This window comes from Ranitomeya variabilis, chromosome 3 (genome assembly GCF_051348905.1).
Source record: "Ranitomeya variabilis isolate aRanVar5 chromosome 3, aRanVar5.hap1, whole genome shotgun sequence".
Lineage (NCBI taxonomy): Eukaryota > Metazoa > Chordata > Amphibia > Anura > Dendrobatidae > Ranitomeya > Ranitomeya variabilis.
In genome coordinates this window covers 238,286,962-238,309,978 of record NC_135234.1, presented here as the reverse complement: position 1 = coordinate 238,309,978, position 23,017 = coordinate 238,286,962, and the positions used below count along the sequence as shown (strand labels likewise).

The 23,017-nt window shown below is 45.3% G+C and overlaps 1 protein-coding gene across 2 annotated transcripts in view; it reads right to left on the bottom strand.

Moving 5' to 3' along the window:
- The window catches only part of ACACA (acetyl-CoA carboxylase alpha), a 483,059-nt gene that overhangs the window by 341,341 nt on the left and 118,701 nt on the right, over window positions 1-23,017 (bottom strand). For both annotated transcript variants that reach the window (XM_077295311.1, XM_077295310.1), the window contains exons 24-25: window positions 22,094-22,182; window positions 2,993-3,117 (exon numbers count right to left, since the gene is read on the bottom strand). In XM_077295311.1, the coding sequence (XP_077151426.1) occupies window positions 2,993-3,117; window positions 22,094-22,182 (214 nt within the window). The remainder of the gene's footprint in view (window positions 1-2,992; window positions 3,118-22,093; window positions 22,183-23,017) is intronic.

Here is a 23,017-nt window from a genome sequence, read left to right as displayed (position 1 = left end):
GTTATCTAGATGAGTCAGTTCCCCCTTTTGGGTGTCTACGTTTGTGACGCCGCAGCGCTGGTGGTTGTTTACCTACAGCGTTGTCATGGGGTAGGTGGATATGCGCAGTTAAAAATGAAAGTAGTCGGTAACCATACAATAGATTTTTTAGCGATCAGCAGCCGTTTTCTGTGGAGGATGGGTCCAGTGATGGAGTTCCTTGATTGCTAGATGGAGTTTGGATTAACTCCGTGGCTTTAGTTATTTGCTTTGGTTGTTATATATCGCCGGCGCTGTTTGTTTACAGCGTTGCCATGGAGCCGACAGACATGCGCAATATTGATGTCCGGTTTTCTGTTTCCGCTCTGGTGAATAGATGGCTGCGAACATGTGCATAATGGATGCCGGAGCGTTATTTACAGCGTTACTATGGAGCCGGTGGACATGGTTCCGGTCTGGTGGGGTGAGTGAACAGCTGCGGACTAGGATAATAGATATCATGGAGGGTTAGTTAATATGCAGGTATTGGACGTTTTAATAACGTGAAGAAGGATTGGCTTATCCTAATGGTGGATACCATAGGGGGTATAACGGTGGCAGCCATTGGCTGCCTCAGGGACATGGGGGTGACTCTGATAGGCTTGGAGCAATGTTGTTGTTTATGTAGTACTAAACCTATGTGCTCGTTATATTGATCACAAAGAGAGTTATTAAATATCATGCTCTCCAATGACATTATGATATGTTTTAAACTATTTATATGAGATGTTTTTCACAATTTATGTAATTGTTTTATCACCGTATATATAATATGTAAATTTGTATGGGCGGACCCTAATGGGGGTAGTTGTCTACTTCCTATTTAAGGCCGTCAATTTCAGTGGTATGTATGCTTGATAAAGACCCACATGGGTTGAAACGTTGCAGAATGGCACAATAAATCGTTGGTTACTTTCACCCGGATTGGATGCTGTCCTTTACTTTGAATCTTTGGTATGTTAATCTCCACTTGGATCCTGTGGAGTTAGGACGTGCAGCCACAAGCCACGGTAGTGCTGTTAGCCGCTTTCTTTCTATTTATAATAGTACGCCAACGTCGTGCTCCCTCCCTTTGATGTGGGGTCCGGCGGGGAGCCCACATCTTTCCCAGGACATGTCAGCCGATTTGAAAAATCTAGTGCAACTAAAGAAGCTCTCCTCCCATCAAAGTTTTTATCCTCTTAATATATATCAATCATCATATTATATAGCACTGTGTACATACAATTGCACATTTTGCCTTTCTACCCAGCTAATTATTCTTTGCTCTTGTATAAACAAGGAGCCTCTCATCCCTGCATTTATCATTCCCCTTTTCACATCCTGACCCAGCTGCTCCCTCCTCCTGTGCCAGGGACTTTTGCAGTGACTCATACAGGGAAAATTGATCTCCTGTTCCTATACAGAGCTTAGAAGGATTCAGCTAGTCAGTTTTTAATCACGTGATGTCATAGACTTAATGGAAAAGAGAAGAATTAAGTGGGGGAAGGGCACAATGCACAACTATATCGTATATTCTCAAGTATACACCGAGATTTTCAGCCCATTTTTTTTAGGCTGAAAGTGGCCCTCTCGGCTTATACTCGAGTCATTGTCCCAGGGCGGTCGGCGGGGGAGGGGGAGCAGCGGCTGTCACATACTTACCTGCTCTTGGCGAGGTCCCTGCATCTCCAATGGTCTCCAGGCGCTGACAGCTTCTTCCAGCGTTGAGTGGTACTGCTCATTAAAGTAATTTATATGGATGCGACTCCACTCCCATAGGGGTGGAGCCGCATATTCATTACTGTAATGAGCTGTACCGGTGATCGCTCAATGCTGGAAGAAGCTATCAGCGCCCGGAGAAGACCATCAGGGAAGCTGCCAGGGACCGCGCTGGGAGAAGGTGAGTATAATGGGGAGGGTGAGCACCATTGCGCGATATTCACCTGTCTTTGTTCCACCGCCGGGCGCAGCTCCGTCTTCCACGTCCTCTGCTGTGACGCTCAGGTCAGAGGGCGTGATGACGTGGTTAGTGCGCGCCCTCTGCCTGAACGTCAGTGCAGAGAACGTGGAAGACAGAACCAGCGCCCGGCGGTGGAACGAGGACAGGTGAATATTGCAAGTGCCGGGGGCCTGAGCGACGAGAGGTGAGTATGTCATTTTTTTTTTTTATGGGGCAAATATCTCTATGGAGCAACTTATGGGGCCATAATCAGCATTTGTGCAGCATTATATGGGGCAAATGTCTCTATAGAGCATCCTATAGGGCCATAATCAGCATTTGAGCAGCATTATATAGGGAAAATATCTCTATGGAGCATCTTATGGGGCCCTTATTAACCTTTATGCAGCACTGTATGGGGCAAATGTGTCTATGGAGCATCTTATGGGGCCATTATTAACCTTTGTGCAGCATTATATGGGACATATTTTAATATGGAGCATCTTATGGGGCCCATCAAACTTTATGGAGCATTATATGGAGCGGATTTTGTATAGAGCATCTTATGGGGCCCATCATGAACTATATGGAGTATTATATGGGGCTCCTGATTCAATATGGATATTCAAAAACACTTAACCTACTGATGTCTCAATTAATTTTACTTTTATTGGTACCTATTTTTATTTTTGAAATTTACCGGTAGCTGCTGCATTTTCCATCCTAGGCCTATACTCGAGTCATTAAGTTTTCCCAGTTTTCTGTGGCAAAGTTAGGGGTCTCGGCTTATACTCAGGTCGGCTTATACTTGAGTATATACGGTAAGTGCTATGTAATATAATTATTGCAATATATTAAGAGGATAACATTTTGATGAAGAGTGCTTCTTTAATACATGAATTTCAGCCAAGCAGTCCCATGTACGATTCAATGCAGCTTTCAATTAAATTAAAAGATCCCGAGTTATAAAAAAAAAACAAAAAAGACCCTTTTCTCTATACAGTTTTTCTTTGTGTATTCTACATTTACTTATTACCATAATAGGCGACTTACAATCAGCATAGTTATGAGCAGATTCTTCTTGGTGACTTGAGCATGGGAGAAGATATAATTCAGCACCAGTGTCAGGTCACTCTTGTTCTCTTCACGAAGACTAAAGACACATTTGTCATAATGACCTGGAAGAGGAAAATCAGATGCAGAAAGCGTCAATCCTGATAAAGATATATTACATTAATACTGCTGATAGACACCAAGACAATGGCTCAGAGTGTTCCTGTGACACAACACAAGGGGAGCTTTGAAAACCAGCACCCAAAAAAGCATTTTCTAGTAAATCTCTGCAGTATTAGAGGGACAGCACATAACGATAGCATAAGTATCATTTACATGCAGAGCCTGCAATTTTGTAAAGACTTTGGGTAGGAGCTGGTCTGTGAATTTCTCTCTATGTGTCATTACGATCTTGTTTATACAGCAGTGTTCCCAATTCCAAAATCACAAGCACTGCAAACAACTATACATGGTCCATGCAGCTACTTGTAGGGTTGCAGCACCCCTAAATGTAAAAATGTTCAGTTATACATTGCCTGATTATATCTGCAATTTGGTGGTGTCTGTGTATTCCGCCAATTTAGGCTTGGTCCTTAAGGCATAAAGTCAACATTTGTTTTCTTTGCAATTTTGCCACTGAGTTTTGCGCTTTGCTTTTATGTTGCTCATTGTGTAGTAAAAATACCCCAGCAACACATCTCTTCAGGTAAGGACAAATACAGCCATACCAAAATTGTATTTTAACAGTCGAAAAAAAAATCAGAAATTTGTATAAATAAATAAATAATACATTGGCTTATATTTCCATTCTCTTAGACACTCAAATTATTAATTTAATGATTTTTTTTTTGTCGAAGGAGCTGTGGAAGAGTTTGTCTTTTCAGCCGTGAGGTGTTTTTTTTGTTGTTTTTTTTAATTGATAACATTTTGGGGCACTTTTGAGGTTTGGACGGCTTTTTACTGCATTTTTGTAGGTGCTGAAGCAACCAAAAAACACAGACATTCTGGCATTTTGATATTTTTGCTTTAAGTGATAAATTTAGACTTTTCCTGACACAGTGATACCAAATCAGCTTTTTAATGCCTTTAATTTCAATGGAAGCAGGCCCAGTTGATGAGTACCTGGGACTGCACGCTTTAAAATGCTGCTGGGAGCGACTGATGGTGGCATTTATGGGGTTATCTGCAGCAAACAAAGCTTAGCTCCAAACAGACTGGTAAATGCTGGCTGTACAACAGATAGCATCTGCTTACATGGAGCACGCTCAGAGACCACTCCCTACCCCACACCCAGAGTGTGATATACATGTACAGCACATAACATGTCGGAGAGGAATTAGGCTATGTGCACACGTTGCGGATTTGCTGTGGATCCGCAGCGTTTTTTGAGGTGCAGAAACACTGAAGATCCGCAATTGATTTACAGTACAATGGAAATCAATGAGAAAAAAAAATGCTGTGCACACTTTGCGGAAAATCCACTGCGGAAAAGCTGCGGTTTAAAAGAAGTAGCATGTCACTTCTTTTTTGTGAATCTGCAGCGTTTTTGTACCCATTCCATTACAGAAAACCGCAAGGGGAAAAACCGCAGCAAATCCGCAAGAAAACTGCAGCAAAAACGCACAAAAAAACGCTGCGGAACCGCACAAAAAACCGCAGGTGCGTTTTCTGCCAGGAGAGGCAGAATCCGCACCAGAAATTCCTAAGCCTAATACGCAACGTGTGCACATAGCCTTAAACAAGTTCAGAGAATAATAAAGCAGACTTTAAAAAAACAGCAAATTAAAGAGGTTGTCTGGTCACATCATATTGATAACTTATCGACAGGATAAGTCATCAGTATGAGATCAGTGGGGGTTCAAAACCCCAACACCCCCATCATTATTTGCTCCATGGAAGAACGCAGCTCCTTGTGTAGTATAGCAGCCGATGCCAGGTACTGCAAAACGGCTCCTATACTCGTGAATAAGAGGTGTTTTGCAGTATCCAGCAGTGGCTGCAATTCCTATACCTTTAAATAGGAGCTTTTCTGCAGTACCCGGCAGTAGCCGCTATTCCTATACTTTTGAATAGGAGTTTTTCTGCAGTACCCGGCAGTAGCCGCCATTCATATACTTTTGAATAGGAGCTGATCTGCAGTATCTGGTAGTGGCTGCAATTCCTATACTTTTGAATAGGAGTTTTTCTGCAGTACCCGGCAGTAGCCGCCATTCATATACTTTTGAATAGGAGCTGATCTGCAGTATCTGGTAGTGGCTGCAATTCCTATACTTTTGAATAGGAGCTTTTCTGCAGTACCCGGCAGTAGCCGCCATTCATATACTTTTGCGTAAGCAGTTATTCTGCACTATGCGGTGGCAGCCACTATCCCTATACTTTGAAGTAGAAGCTGTACTGCAGTAGCCGCTATTCCTATACTTTTACGTAGCAGTTGATCAGCAGTACCAGGCAGCAACCACTACATACTGAATGGAGCTGCGCTCTCTAGCTCCATTCCATAGGTTTACATCCGGCAACCGCCAGAGCGGTTTTCAGTTGATAAATTGAGGCGCTAGGTGGCTGATGCCCGCTGATCTCCTATTGATGGCCTATCCGATAGATCAGATATCAATGCGGTGTTATCGGACAACCTCTTAAACATGGATTTCAGCACAAAGATTTAAATAAAAAAGCAGAAAATGTTTTCACACTATACCTACAACATTTATAAAAGACAATCGGAAAAAAGCAATCTACTGTAAGTGGCAAGAAATCACATTTTGAATTGTATAGTGCTACAATAATTGTAGCGCAAAGAACATTCCCAATCTGTACAGTCATGGACAAAGGTTTTGAGACGCACTCAAATTTTGATTTTCACACGTATGCGGCTTCAATGTTCTTAGATCTTTAGTCTGATGTTTCCACGGTTACTGAAATACAATTCTATGCATTTCATAAGGGTTTGCACTTTTACTGACAGATAAATCAAGTTTATGTAAAGACTCGACACGATATTTACAGTGTTGACCTTAATTTTCAAGACTTCTGCAATTTGCCCTGGCATGTTGGATGTGGGCAAAACCTCACTGAGGATGGCCCATTTCTGTCTAGTCAGTGCCAGTTTACCCCCTTAGTGACCAAGATCATTTTCCAATTCTGACCACTGTCACTTTATGTAATAACTCTGGAACACTTCAACATATCACACTGATTCGGAGCCTGTTTTTTCATGACATATTGTACTTCATGATATTGATAAAATTTATTTGATATGATTTGCGTTTATTTGTAAAAATATCACAAATTTGTAGAAAAGTTTGAAAATTGCGTGTTTTTTTTTTCCTGGTTTCTTCAAACTGTCAATTTTTATATCATTAAAGGGAACCTGTCACCCCCCTCAGGCGTTTGTAACTAAAAGAGCCAGCTTGTGCAGCACAAATGCTGCACTCTGACAAGGTGGCTCTTTTAGTTATGATGCCTGCACACGCTGAAAAGCCGGATTACTCACCGGTAATGCTCTTTTAGTGAGTCCACGACAGCACCCTACTGGAGAGAGGGATCCGCCCCACAGGAACAGGAAACCTACAGAAAGATAAAAGGGGGCGGTCCACCTTTCCTCCTCAGTTTTGATTTCAGGGTACCCGGAGGACCGCCAGTGTTAGGCAAAATATCATTATTTAAATTTTAACCTTATTTGCTCTATGTTTGGTAAGAGGAATTTTACTCATTAGTATATACTATATTACCCTAGGGAGGGATGTGAGAGGGTGTTGTCGTGGACTCACTAAAAGAGCATTACCGGTGAGTAATTTGGCTTTTTACCCTTCGCCACGACAGCACCCTACTGGAGATTTTCTAGAGACCATCACCTAGGGAGGGACCACCATGCTGAGGACAGCCCTGCCAAAGTCTAGGTCAGAAGTTGATGATAGGTCAAGCCTATAGTGGTTATAGAAAGTAAAAGGATCTGACCAAGTTGCCGCCTTACATATAGTTTCAATTGGGACATCTCCTCTTTTGGCCCAGGAGCATGCCATAGCTCTGGTAGAGTGCGCTGTTATGCCTTCCGGAGGGTTTTCTTTCCTCGCGGAATAAGCCAGTCTGATAGACTCCCTGATCCACCAGGATAAGGTGCTTTTTGTGACTCCGTGACCTTTCTTGTGACCCTGGAAGGATATGAACAGAGCCCTACACTGTCGCCAGCTTCTGGTCCTTTCAATGTATTTTAAAACTACTCTCCTAACATCTAGAGTGTGATACTTCTGTTCTTCAGGAGTGGAGGGATTACTGAAGAAGGTGGGCAGGAGTATTTCTTGTGATCTATGAAATTTCTTTGCTACCTTGGAAAGGTAGGAGGGGTCTGGTTTAAGAATCAAATTATCCTGAAAGGTCAGTAGGAAAGGTGGATCTATAGAGAGCTTGGATGTCACCGATTCTCCTAGCCGAAGTCAGCGCTACCAAGAGGGCCGTTTTGAGTGATAGGTATTTAATGGGTATTGAGTCTATTGGTTCAAACGGGGAGTCTGTTAGGGCTGGTAAAACTAAATTTAGGAATTCTAGGTATGTTAATGGGATTTATCCGTTGGCAAGCTGTGAGAAATCAGGACACCCATCTATTTCCGGCAATGTTATAGCCATAGAGGGCCCCTAGTGCTGATACGTGAACTTTTAGCATATTTACGGATAAACCTAGTTTCATCCCTTTTTGAAGGAATTCCAAGATAAATTGTATTGGAACTTCTGATGTGTTGGGAGATGTATGGAATTGTAAGAATTTCTTCCATATTTTTGTATATATTTTTGTGGTAGAATGTTTTCTACTTTGGAGGAGTGTGTCAATCAATCCCTCCGAGAACCCCCTTAATTTTAGCATTTGCCTTTCAAATTACAGGCCGTCAGATGGAGATTGTCCACCTGAGGGTGGAAAAACGGTCCCTGGAAGAGAAGGTTGGGTATCGAGGGGAGGACCCAAGGGTCTGAGACCGACATGGTTTGTAGCCACGAGAACCATGGCCTCTTTGGCTAAAATGGAGCTATCAGTATAATTCTCGCTCCATCTTCTCTGATTTTCCGTATGATCTGTGGTAATAATATAATCGGAGGGAAGGCGTATGCCAGAGTGAATTGCCAAGGGGCTTGGAGAGCGTCTAGAATGTCCAGATGATCTGCTAAAAATAGGGAGGCAAATTTCCAGACTTGCCTGTTTCTTCTTGTGGCGAAGAGATCTATTTGAGGACGACCCCATAGGGATACTATCTCTTGGAAGATATGATGGTTTAGGCACCATTCCCCCTGCCTCATGGTGTGTCGACTTAAGTCTGACTGCTGGTTGTTTTCCCCCCTTTTGTGAAGCGCAGTAAGGGATAATAAATGTTTTTCTGCTAGATCCAAGATTTTCCCAGCTGAAGACATCAGAGTCTCTGAACGAGTACCTCCATGTCTGTTTAGATATGCCACTGTGGTGGTGTTGTCGGAAAGGATTCTGACGTCTTTTCCCTGGAGCTGTGGGAAAAAATGATATAAGGCGTATTTTACAGCATTTAATTCTTTAAGGTTAGATGAGTTGTGGCATTCTTCCGTGTCCCATACCCCTTGGCAAAATTTACTTCCCATATGGGCGCCCAATCTGTGAGGACTAGCATCAGTGGTTATAGTGTGAGATGGTGTTATTACCCATGGAACACCATTCATCAAATGGTTAGAATCTAGCCACCACGTTAAGGAAGTTAAAACTTCCTGGGACAAAGTTATTTTTGCATTCAGGTGACCATGTAGTCGTCTTTCCTCTTGGAGGATTTGGTGTTGCAGTGTCCGGGTATGGTATTGTGCCCATTGGACTGCGGGGGTACAAGAAATAAGAGATCCCAGTAACGACATAGCTCTCCTTAGGGACATGTGTGGGTTATCCATCGCAGCTGTGACGATGTCTGATGAGTGATATTTTTACCTGAGGGAGAAGACATTTTTGGGTTATAGAGTCTAGATGGAACCCCAGAAACACTTGGAGTGACAGTGGAGTAAGTCTGGATTGGTTGATATTGATGATCCAACCTAGATCCTGTAGAGATGAAATTGAATGAGCTAAGCTGTCAGCACATTGAGAAACTGAATTTCCGATGACCAAAAAGTCATCTAAGTAGGGCACAATTAATGTCTCTTTTTGGTGAAGATAAGCCATCACCTCTAGAATTACTTTGGTGAAGATCCTTGGCGCTGTAGAGAGTCCAAAGGGCATAGCTGCATACAGGGCCGGACTGGCCATAGGGCACTTCTGGCAAATGCCAGAAGGGCCGGTGCCAGTGGTGGGCCGCTCAATCCGCCGCCCCCGCCGTCGCATTCAACTATACCGGCGTATAGACGCCGGTACAGTTGAATGCAATGATGGAGGAGAGAGCGTCTACAGACGCTCCTCTCCCATCATTCCCCGCTCTGCCTCTGACACTGCGGGTGCGCGATGATGTCATATCATCGCGCACCTGCTGTGTCCCGGGCAGACTGCAGCTGCTGAGACAGAGACAGGAGCAGGAACCAGGAAGCAACGCTGGGCACGAGGAGAGGTGAGGAGAGTTTGTTTTTTTTCTGGACTGTGGGGCCATTCTCGGAGGAGGTGAGGGGAGGAAGAGAAGAGATGTGGGCTGTATATAGTTCTCTGTGGGCTGTGCTCTGTGCTGTATACTGCTGTGGGCTGTATATAGTTCTCTGTGGGCTGTGCTCTGTGCTGTATACTACTGTGGGCTGTATATAGTTCTCTGTGGGCTGTGCTCTGTGCTGTATACTACTGTGGGCTGTATATAGTTCTCTGTGGGCTGTGCTCTGTGCTGTATACTACTGTGGGCTGTATATAGTTCTCTGTGGGCTGTGCTCTGTGCTGTATACTACTGTGGGCTGTATATAGTTCTCTGTGGGCTGTGCTCTGTGCTGTATACTGTGGGCTGTATATAGTTCTCTGTGGGCTGTGCTCTGTGCTGTATACTGCTGTGGGCTGTATATAGTTCTCTGTGGGCTGTGCTCTGTGCTGTATACTACTGTGGGCTGTATATAGTTCTCTGTGGGCTGTGCTCTGTGCTGTATACTGTGGGCTGTATATAGTTCTCTGTGGGCTGTGCTCTGTGCTGTATACTGCTGTGGGCTATATATAGTTCTCTGTGGGCTGTGCTCTGTGCTGTATACTACTGTGGGCTGTATATAGTTCTCTGTGGGCTGTGCTCTGTGCTGTATACTACTGTGGGCTGTATATAGTTCTCTGTGGGCTGTGCTCTGTGCTGTATACTACTGTGGGCTGTATATAGCTCTCTGTGGGCTGTATATAGTTCTCTGGGCTGTGCTCTGTGCTGTATACTACTGTGGGCTGTATATAGTACTCTGTGGGCTGTGCTCTGTGCTGTATACTACTGTGTGCTCTGTGCTATATATAGTTCTCTGTGGGCTGTGCTCTGTGCTGTATACTACTGTGGGCTGTATATAGTACTCTGTGGGCTGTGCTCTGTGCTGTATACTGCTGTGGGCTGTATATAGCTCTCTGTGGGCTGTGCTCTGTGCTGTATACTACTGTGTGCTCTGTGCTATATATAGTTCTCTGTGGGCTGTGCTCTGTGCTGTATACTGCTGTGGGCTGTATATAGCTCTCTGTGGGCTGTGCTCTGTGCTGTATACTACTGTGTGCTCTGTGCTATATATAGTTCTCTGTGGGCTGTGCTCTGTGCTGTATACTGCTGTGGGCTATATATAGTTCTCTGTGGGCTGTGCTCTGTGCTGTATACTACTGTGGGCTGTATATAGTTCTCTGTGGGCTGTGCTCTGTGCTGTATACTACTGTGGGCTGTATATAGCTCTCTGTGGGCTGTATATAGTTCTCTGGGCTGTGCTCTGTGCTGTATACTACTGTGGGCTGTATATAGTACTCTGTGGGCTGTGCTCTGTGCTGTATACTACTGTGTGCTCTGTGCTATATATAGTTCTCTGTGGGCTGTGCTCTGCTGTATACTACTGTGGGCTGTATATAGTACTCTGGGCTGTGCTCTGTGCTGTATACTGCTGTGGGCTGTATATAGCTCTCTGTGGGCTGTGCTCTGTGCTGTATACTACTGTGTGCTCTGTGCTATATATAGTTCTCTGTGGGCTGTGCTCTGTGCTGTATACTGCTGTGGGCTGTATATAGCTCTCTGTGGGCTGTGCTCTGTGCTGTATACTACTGTGTGCTCTGTGCTATATATAGTTCTCTGTGGGCTGTGCTCTGTGCTGTATACTGCTGTGGGCTGTATATAGTTCTCTGTGGGCTGTGCTCTGTGCTGTATACTACTGTGGGCTGTATATAGCTCTCTGTGGGCTGTGCTCTGTGCTGTATACTACTGTGGGCTGTATATAGTTATCTGTGGGCTGTGCTCTGTGCTGTATGCTACTGTGGGCTGTATATAGTTCTCTGTGGGCTGTGCTCTGTGCTGTATATAGTTCTCTGTGGGCTGTGCTCTGTGCTGTATACTACTGTGGGCTGTATATAGTTCTCTGTGGGCTGTGCTCTGTGCTGTATACTACTGTGTGCTGTATATAGTTCTCTGTGGGCTGTGCTGTATATAGTACTCTGTGGGCTGTGCTGTATATAGTACTCTGTGGGCTGTGCTGTATATAGTACTCTGTGGGCTGTGCTGTATATAGTACTCTGTGGGCTGTGCTGTATATAGTACTCTGTGGGCTGTGCTGTATATAGTACTCTGTGGGCTGTGCTGTATATAGTACTCTGTGGTCTGTGCTTTATATAGTACTCTCTGGGCTGTGCTGTATATAGTACTCTCTGGGCTGTGCTTTATATAGTACTCTGGGCTGTGCTGTATATAGTACTCTGGGCTGTGCTTTATATAGTTCTCTGTGGGCTGTGCTGTATATAGTTCTCTGTGGGCTGTGCTGTATATAGTTCTCTGTGGGCTGTGCTGTATATATTACTTTGTGGGCTGTGCTGTATATATTACTTTGTGGGCTGTGCTGTATATATTACTCTGTGGGCTGTGCTGTATACTACTGTGTGGACTGTGCTGTATACTTCTACGTGGGCTGTGCTGTATACTACTGTGTGGTCTGTGCTGTATACTACTGTGTGGTCTGTGCTGAATACTGCTGTGTGGGCTGTGTTATCTACTATGCGAGCTGTGCTATAGTATGCAGGCTGTGCTGTATACTATGCGGTTTGTGCTATATAATATGCGGGCTTTGCTATATACTATGGGGAGTATATTATATTCTATGGGGGAGGCCATGTTATGTACTATGTGGCTGTGTTATATACTATTGTGGGGGTATATTATATTCTATGGGGGAGGCTGCGTTATATACTATGGGGGGCTGCATTATATTCTATGGGGGGCTACATTATATATTATGGGGAGGTGGGCTGTATTATATTCTATGGGGGTTACATACTCTGGGGTGGCTGCATTATACTCTGTGGGGTGGCTGCATTATACTCTGGGGTGGCTGCATTATACTCTGGGGTGGCTGCATTATACTATATGTGGGCTGCATTATACTGTATCGAGGACTATGGGGAATACGTTATACTATATGAAGAACTATGGGGTGCATTATACTATGGGAAGTGAATTGTACTACATGGATGACTGTGGCGGTGCATTATACTATATGGAGCACAATGAGGATTGTATTATGCTATATGGAGGACTATGAGGATTGTATTATGCTATATGGAGGACTATGAGGAGTGTATTATACTATGTGGAGGACTGAGCAGTGTATTTTAATATATGGAGGACTATAGGGAGTGTATTATACTATATGGAGGACTATGGAGCACATTATAATATATGGAGGACTATGGGGTGTATTTTACTAAACAAGTAAAATGCTGCATATTCGGATTGTTTTTGCTGGAACAAAAAGCCTTGTTGTCAGCAGCACATTGCCAGTGTAAACTGTAGATGTGCTGCTGAAAACATGATACTGTATGGTGATCTATTAGTGATCGTTCTGTCTCATCATTATTCCTCAGCTGGTGGAAAGAGGCCGGGAAACAAGCGTTGAACAACTTCAGTATTGTTGATCAAACTCGTTTAGCGGCCTGAACTCAGCGCACGTAAATACAACAGAAAGGCTTCTGTGTGATGTGCAATATGTTAGCATTTGGGGACCCATTTTAAACTTTGCCTAGGGCCCCACTTTGCCTAAAACCGGCCCTGCCTACAAGTGTACAAAGATACTATACAGTCACCATGTGACAAGTGGGCCTGTGTAACTTCAAATGCCAGGGCTGAATTTTAGTCCCAGTCCGGCCCTGGCTGCATACTGGAAATGATGAATCTTGCCTTTGATTGTCACCGCTACCCTGAAGAATCTCTGGTATCTGTCATGAATAGGGAGATGGTAATAAGCATCTTTTAGATCAATGCCCCCCATCATACAGTTTGGAAAAAGTAGCTTTATGGTGGATCTAATAGACTCCATTTTAAACGTATTATTTTTAATAAATGAATTAAGCTTTTTAAGGTTTATAATTGTTCTGAATGTACCATCGGGTTTGGAAATCAAGAATAGGGGAGAATAGAATCCCCTACCTTTCTGTTCTTCAGGAACTTGGACTAAAACCCGTTTTGATAATAGGGTTTGTATTTTAACCTCAAGGGCCTCTTGTTGTATAGGCGAGCTGAGGGATGTTATAATATATGATTCGTGGGGAAAGTGAGAGAATTGTAATTTTATTCCATCTCTGATTATATTTAAAATCCACAAACTGGTTGTTATTTTTTCCCACTGAGTGGCGAAAAATTTTAGTCTGCCCCCTACTGGAATGGTTATATCATCAGTAGTGTTGAGCGATACCGTCCGATACTTGAAAGTATCGGTATCGGAAAGTATCGGCCGATACCGGCAAAGTATCGGATCCAATCCGATACCGATACCCGATACCAATACAAGTCAATGGGACTCAGGTATCGGACGGTATTCCTGATGGTTCCCAGGGTCTGAAGGAGAGGAAACTCTCCTTCAGGCCCTGGGAACCATATTAATGTGTAAAAGAAAGAATTAAAATAAAAAATATCGCTATACTCACCTGTCCGACGCAGCCGGGACCTCAGCGAGGGAACCGGCAGCGTTGTTTGTTTAAAATTCGCGCTTTTACTTGGTTACGTGAGGTCCCGGCTTGTGATTGGTCAGGGCGGCCATGTTGCCGGGACGCGGACCAATCACAGCAAGCCGTGACGAAATTACGTCACGGCTTGCTGTGATTGGTCCGCGTCCCGGCAACATGGCCGCCATTAACCAATCACAAGCCGTGACGTCACGGGAGGCTGGACACGCGCGCTTTTCAAAATACGCGCATGTCCAGCCTCCCGTGACGTCCCGGCTTGTGATTGGTTAATGGCGGCCATGTTGCCGGGACGTCACTGGAGGCTGGACACGCGCGCTTTTCAAAATACGCGCATGTCCAGCCTCCCGTGACGTCCCGGCTTGTGATTGGTTAATGGCGGCCATGTTGCCGGGACGTCACTGGAGGCTGGACACGCGCGCTTTTCAAAATACGCGCATGTCCAGCCTCCCGTGACGTCCCGGCTTGTGATTGGTTAATGGCGGCCATGTTGCCGGGACGTCACTGGAGGCTGGACACGCGCGCTTTTCAAAATACGCGCATGTCCAGCCTCCCGTGACGTCACGGCTTGTGATTGGTTAATGGCGGCCATGTTGCCGGGACGCGGACCAATCACAGCAAGCCGTGACGTAATTTCGTCACGGCTTGCTGTGATTGGTCCGCGTCCCGGCAACATGGCCGCCCTGACCAATCACAAGCCGGGACTTCACGTAACCAAGTAAAAGCGCGAAATTTAAACAAAGAACGCTGCCGGTTCCCTCGCTGAGGTCCCGGCTGCGTCGGACAGGTGAGTATAGCGATATTTTTTATTTTAATTCTCTTTTTTACACATTATTACATTAATGTTGTTGCGATACCCGATACCCGATATCACAAAAATATCGGATCTCGGTATCGGAAATTCCGATACAGCAAGTATCGGCCGATACCCGATACTTGCAGTATCGGAATGCTCAACACTAATCATCAGTACTTGTTTTCTTTTGGGGGGTTGGGTCTTCTGAACATGGTACCTCTCTGTTTGTCTTCTTTAGTGGCCCATGTCGTCGACCTGTCCATTTGCCTTTTCTTGCCGAATGGCCGAGGGCACGTGCCTAGGGCGGCGGGATGCGGGGGGGGCGGCACCTGAACAAGGTTTTTTTTTTTCGTTCTTTTTTTTTTTTTTTTTTTTTAATGGAACGCGGCTTGCCCGCCCATCTTCCATCTCCCTCCTCCCTGCTCCCTCCTCCCACCTACATTCTCTGGCTGCTGCGGGTCTCGGATCCCGCGCAGTTAATTGTACTGCACAGGGAGCCAGAAGCGGAAACACGTCACATCATAGGCCCCACCCCCTCCTCGCTGAGGCGCCAAGTTCAGTTTCTGCCTGACAGTCCACCCGCCCACCTCAGTATTTTGGCTGCTGGGGATCACGTCCCTCTGCTGTACCCCGGCCGGACTGCTGGTGCCTTGACCCGGGGATCGGAAAGGCTGAAGCCCTCTGCCCATCAGGACCTGCGAGCGGCTGGCGGTGGGGGAAGAGCAGCTGAAACGTCTGGAGTTATTGGGAGAAGCCTCCACCTGGATGCCGGCAATGTACTGTGAAGTGCTGAAGCCCAGGACAGCGGTCAGCACGGCAGCGCAGCCTTGGCACCTGCATGCCTCTCTCCAGGAATCCAGGCTGGGTGATCCTGCCCGTCACGCTGCCAGCCTTCTCTTTCCCGGGACGTGGATAGTGTAAGTGCACGGCAGGGGCTCGGGGCTGCTCTGTGATGGGGCGGTATAGCCGGGGAGCACTCACACTGATCAAAGGAGTCTGTGTTGGAGAGAAAGGTAATGATGTGTGAAACGTCTTGGGGGAGGAATGGGGGCTGATACTGCTCTGTGCACCTCCAGGGAATGCCATGGTCCCAGCAATGCCTGCAAGTCCTGGCACCTTCATCATGTCACTGTGCTGTCAGCAGATGGTCTGCCGCCGCCTGTCATGTAGGGGTCACTATGGGGGATAATATTAGATGGTCCCTAGAAGGTCATAGACAGCTCCAATATGAGCCCTGCTATCCAGAATGGCACTGACACTACCCTGGCATACGGTCTGCACCTACATGTGGGGTTGTCAGCATTTATGACTGATTGTTAATGGGACATTTCTGATATTTAGCAGTCCTTAGCAGTCCAATCCTGATACTGTAAAACGCAGCTTAAAACTTGCATAAAAAAGCAGCAAAAACCCCTGCAAAAATACAACATGTGAACACAGCCTTATTAGTAATGTTTTAGCGTAAGTTCACACTGGGTGTTTTTGCTGCGTTTTTTTTGCTGCTTTTTTATGCTAATTTTCAGCTGCTTTTTTTTTGCAGTACCAGCAAAGCCTATGAGATTTCAGAAATCTCATGCGTACACACATTGGTTTTTTGTGTGATCAGCACTTTGTGCTTTCTTTGGCATAGAGTATGTCACTTCTTTCAGTGTTTTTCACCCATTGACTGACTGAATGGATGGTGAAAAAATGCTGCAAATACGCACGTTGACTTTTCTTGCAGAGTATTTGCTGCAGAAAAGTTAAGGAGAGCCGGATGTGACCTCATGCTCGGCTCTGCTACCTCCAGATGGCAGGCTGCATGATGCGTCCATGCAGCCTGTCATCAAGCAGAGCGGACCCGACATTGCAGTGTTTGACACGCTGTCATATGCATGACAGCGCAGCAATCACCGCTTCTGATCGGCGGTGAAATCGTCCCCGCCGGTCAGAGAGCCGCAGTTCCCACAGTGTCAGGAGATAGCAGCACGACGGAGTCAGAGAATTATTTCAGTCCTATCCCTCCCCTTCTTATGAAAATGTCTACTACAATGGTGACACCAACCATTTTTTATCTTGAGCACTGGAATGCACGAGCACTTTATACACGTGGTTTTCTTTGTGTCTTTTTGTCCATGATTTTAGTGTTGTATTAAAAGTTCTGTTTTAATAATAAGGAAGACTCTGCTAGCTATACTCAGTTATGCCATACAAATTCATCAGATTAAGAGAGCTGCTGCTAAAATACCATTAGAAAGATTAAACATTTTTAAAGCTGCTGGTGTCTCTGCAGTCGGTGAACCCCAAGGTGCAGGATTCTCCAGCTGCCTCTAACATACCCCTGCGGGTGTATGGGCTGTACGGTCTGGGTCCAGGCGCACGCACAGTGCTCATATTGAAGCTGGCCCGTACACCTGATAAGCCCCCACAATGCTCCAGACCGGAACTGACGTCCGGCTGCGCATTATACTATGAGGAGGAGGCGGGAATTTTAACATGGGGGATGAGAAAAGAAAAAATAACGCCCAGCGGGGCGTGATAAGAGCAGCGAGGGGGAGAGATTGGAGACTCAGAGACTGCCCGTCCCAGTCTACGCTGGAGCCTCATTATCAGAGGAATATGTCAGTTAATAATTTTTTTTTCTAAAGCTTTATAATGTAGTTTTAGATCAGAGGGATGGTTGGGGATGAGCTAGCAAGGTGCAGGAACAGGTAGTGATGGCTACTTGTGGACATGTGCGGCACTTGCAGTTTTGCACTTGTGGTGAGACAAAAAAAACACTGCTAGCCGGATCATGGCAAGTGCCGCACATGTCCACAAGTCCCATACTGAACGAATGAGGCCGAACACAGTGTTGCCGTAAGTGATCCGTTACGTGGCAGATGCAGAAAAACTGCCGGATCTGCCACAAATGGCAAAAATTGCTGATGTCAAAGTAGCCTAAAGGTACTGTTACACTAGACGACTTACCAACGATCATGACCAGCGAGACGGCCGTGATCGTTGGTAAATCGTTGTGTGGTCACTGGGGAGCTGTCACACAGGCAGCTCTCTCCAGCGACCAACGATCAGGGGAACGGCTTCGGCATCGTTGAAACTGTCTTCAACGATGCCGAAGTCCCCCTGCAGCACCCGGGTAACCAGGGTAAACATCGGGTTACTAAGTGCAGGGCCGCGCTTAGTAACCCGATATTTACCCTGATTACCATTGTAAAAGTAAAAAAAAAAAAACACACTACATTCTCACATTCCGATGTCTGTCACGTCCCCCGCCGGCGGCTTCCCTGCACTGAATGTGTCAGCGCCGGCAGTAACAGCGGTGACGTCACCGCTGTGCTCTGCTTTACGGCCGGCGCTGACAGTCAGTGGACGCCGGGGGACGTGACAGACATCAGAATGTGAGTATGTACTGTTTTTTTTTTTTGTTTTTTTTAACTTTTACAATGGTAACCAGGGTAAATATCGGGTTACTAAGCGCGGCCCTGCACTTAGTAACCCGATATTTACCCTGGTTACAAGTGAACACATCGCTGGATCGGCATCACACACACCGATCCAGCGATGACATCAGGTGATCAGCGACCAAAAAGAGGTCCTGATCATTCCCATCGACCAACGATCTCCCAGCAGGGGTCTGATCGTTGGTTGCTGTCACACATAACGATAATCGTTACCGGGATCGTTGCTACGTCACCAAAAACGTGACGTTGCAACGATATCGTTATGTGTGACTCAGCCTTTAGTCACTGCTGACAGTATCTGCATTAGTCATACCAATGGGGGAGGTGGCACGAAAAGTGCCTAGGGCGGCAGAAACTCTAAATACGGCCCTGACCTCATAGTGTCTCTTACTGACTTAACTAAATTGTCCACACTATCTAAGGGAAAACATGAATGTCCCTCGATTTCTGATGATGATAGGGAGGCTTCCGAGAGTACTGCTTGGTCACTATCGGAATCTGACGAAGGTGTTGGTATTTTAGATTTACTTTTGTGTGGCTTATTCCTGGGACAAAGCTTTTAACTCCTCTCTAATAATGGCGCGTAAGTCCGTAATGGACACTGCCGCTCCCTGTGTGGTTTCCGTTATACAGTCCTTGCAAAGCTTTTTAGGGTATGAGTCTGGCAGGGGCTGGCTACATAAGGCGCATTCCTTATGTTTAGTCTTTTGTCGTTTTTTAATCTGACCAGAATAAGACATAGCGAGAGAGGGAGAAAGAGAGAAAGGAAGGAGAAGGCGTCAGCTTAATAGGCAGAGTTAAAACTCACCCAGTGAAGCTATTAGTACTGGATCAGAAGGCCGAGGTCCTGTCCTGGATCCATCGCTTTTACAACCGGTATCTGAGGATCCCCTGCTGGAGCTATCCTTGGCGGGGGGTACTGGGTCTCCTGCTGTAGGGTCCATGGCACCTGGGGATGACATCTTGCATGGCCAAATTACAGTGGCTTACTGATTTAAATAGTGCGCATTTTTGGCTGCAATTTTTTTTTTTTGTGCGGCACTGCGCATGCGCAAATCCGCGCTCCCCCCCCCACCGCTGATCTCGGCCTGGACGCCCCAGAAGTTCACAGTCTACTTCCGGGGAAATTTGACTTATGGTGGTCGGCGCATGCGCGGTCCGGGATTCTGGCACCGGACTGCAATTTGAGCTCTGCCCTCACTCACCCGACTCCTGTCGGCCAGGGCTTCTCCCGCGCCACTTCCGCCGCGTAATGCAAATTATGCCGGGCGGCCTTCCCCGACCCGGCCGTCTGCATGGTTCCCCAGACGAGGAGGGAGCCGTCTAATGGAACTCCCCCGATGCTGCTTCCAGGCTACAGCCCCTGCCCTTCCGAGGATACTGCACAGGCAGCTTGCCTAGCCCAGGTATCTTTCCATAGTTGTAAAGTCCTGTCGTTCCCGCAGGAAAAGGAAACCTAAACTGATGAGGAGAGGCGGACCGCCCCCTTTTATCTTTCTGTAGGTTTCCTGTTCCTGTGGGGCAGATCCCTCTCACCAGTAGGGTGCTGTCGTGGCGAAGGGTAAAATAAACGTTTATAAAATGCGCCCCCTCATATCCTGAAACCGTCCCGGGGGCGGGACTTTCCTTCCTAATCAGAAGCAGCACAGCCGTCACTCTGGGCCTCTGCGCGCCGGGCACCGCCTCCTCTTGCTGCATTATCGTCCCTGGTGCCTGCGCTGTAAGTATGCAAGGGCAGCGCAACTGCGCACGCCCAGAAAAAAAACTTAATGCGTAGGCGCCAGATACCGCAGTTTGATAACATTAGGTCGTCATATTGAATACATCATCATTAGTGTTGAGTGCAAGTGCTCGCTACTCCAGTTTGCATCCAGTGCTCTGGTGACATGCTGGAGACCAAGCTCCGCATGTTTCACGGCTGTTAAACAGCCAGAAAACATGTGGGGATTGGCAATTTCTGCATCTTTTTTTGGTTGTCTAACAGTGGCGAAACATGCGAGGTGGGGACTCTAGCATGTCATCTCTCGATACTTGTTACATACCTGAACACCCGATGCAAAGCAGAGTACTGAGCACTTGCGCTCAACACTAGTCGTCATATAGTCATCGGTTTTGGGTTTGGTTTTTTTTTATACTTTGAAAAAACTCCAAACCATCCTCTACCCTAAGACCAACCCTAACCCTAAATACAAAGAATGAAAGAAAACAAACATTATAATTTTTGATTTTTTAAACTAAGGGGATGACACGAGGGAAGAGGGGTGAGGATTTACTATTGCATTGGCTTTTGAACACTGTTATAGGGTCTATCACAGTGATCAAATCCGGAACCAATAGGAGAATTTCCTGATGTTGCCGGTCGGAAGAGCTCATCGGGCGCACTGGGAATGCGCCCAACATTTTTATTTTTGAGAAAGAGAATGCAGAGGATAGAGTAGGAGAGCCCAGTGGATGGTGGACATATTGGGGGATCTTGGGGATTTCATTTCTCTCTTTTTTTTTTTTTTTTTTCTTTTTTTAACAGTGGGAACACTTAAAAAAAAAAAAAACAACAAAAAAACAGTGATGAGGGAATGAGGCCTCTTAGTGGCTGCCGTTTTAATGCGTATCAGCGGTCATTAAGGGGTTTGTTTCTTCACTTGTTGAGGATTGACCACAGGTTCTCAATGGGATTGAGATCTGGGGAATTTCCTAGCCATGTATCCATCGAAGAATGATTTTCTGGAGAAGAAAAGGTGAGCACTACCATGAGTCCTGTGTCAAGCCAACAATATCATCATGAAACCAGTGATGTACGGGGGGGGGGGGGGGTTGCTTTTCATCCAGGGTAGGGGGTTCATTCACAATTTTGCCCAAGAACACTATCATGAATAACGAATGGCATCTGAACATGATCCAAGAGCAACCTCTCCCAACGATCCAGGAACATTGTATTTTTCCAGAATGACAGAGCACCATGTCACCATCCAAAAGTGATAACTAAGTGTTTCGGTGGACAATACATTGACATTTTGAGTACAAAACCCGGAAACACCCCAGATCTCAATCCTATTGAGAACCTGTAGTCAAGGGCAGGGCGAATTGCAGAAGTCTTGAAGAATAAAGGTTAACACTGTAAATATTGAGCCTTTGTATAAACTTGATATATTTGTTAATAAACGTCTAACAACATGTTAAATGCATACAATAGTACATCAGTAACCATAGAAACATCTAACTGAAAACACTGAAGCAGTAAAAGTGTGAAAAGCAAAACTTTTGCCCACGACTGTAGTCTGTACAATAGTTCTCAGCCACTACCAGACTTCACCAGAAGATGGCAGCAAATTAATTAAACTCTGAGTTTCAGGTTTCTTAAGTTTGGCCCATCAGACAAACCGCGATACAGCTTGGGCCTCACCTGACGGCCAAGATAATGTCTGTCATCACCATCTATAGTGGAAGTCTATATTAAAGTGGAAGTCTATATTAAAAATATCTAAACTAGTTTGCCGTAGCCAGAGAAAAGACTGTGTAGCATATGATCACTTCTAAACCCCCCCCCCCCCCCGTATTACAGGATCACAGCTCTGCCTTAGAATGCTTTCACATTGTGTTCCGGCACTAGTACAGTGGCGCCCCTGATGCTTAAGTCTGATCCCCCTCTTTTCCCCCGTAAAACGGGATTCAGATGTATGCGCCAACGGAGTCATAGACTATACTGGTTCCGGGAAATTATACCAAAGAAAAAGAACAGAGTTTTGTTTTCTTACTCAATGAGAAAAAAGTTACCGTAACTGCATAGAACATACCATGCTGGAACTGGGTTTCAACTTTCAAATACTGACGAAGCAAATCCATGACTACAGCCTTCATGTGACCTCGAATGCCGCTTCGGTATCTGACAAATAGATACAGATAATTTAGGGAACCTGGTGAAGTCATTATAGTGAAGTTAAAAAACAGTGATGTCTGAAAATGTTTAAGGCCTATTCTATGGAGAACATTGCAGTAGGACAAGTAGAAAGGAAATAATTAGAAAATGCATCTTCCTCTACATTGTGCTGCACTGAGGAAATACACTTATGCCTTAAAGACAAAAGCCTGCACTGCATTAAAAAATCTGATTGAAAATGCATGTCCGTGCCCCAGGGCTGGATTTACAGTTACAATGCACAGTACTACTTTATACGGTCATCCATACAGCTGCTTCTGAACATGTGCCACAAGGAGACAGGAAGGTATAAACCCCTCACGTCTCTGAGTACAGTGACTGGGAGACATTTTAGCACCTAGTCTCCCCGCACTAGTTCAGCGTCGACTGAAATTTAGAGCTAAAACCTGCATAAAGGAAAACTGATAAGAAGGCAGAATACAAGTCATATACTGTCCACAAAAATTATTATTCGTCATGTACACACGACAGCTAATTCTGAAAAGTTACCCAAAGGTAAAGGAAAATGCAACACTTCTCAGGTAATCATTACTGGAAACTTAGGTCGGAATTTTACATTCTACATCCATCAGGTTCAGCTATCTTGAGAAACAATGGATATTGCGTGGAGCTAAATTCATCTGTCAAGGCATTTAACCACCATTTTTAATAGGTGCTACCTTTTTAAACTCCCTGTTAAAAATAAAATCTGGTGAATTTGTGAGAAAATATATATATATACGGTATATATATATATATATATATATATATATATATATATATATATATATATATATATATA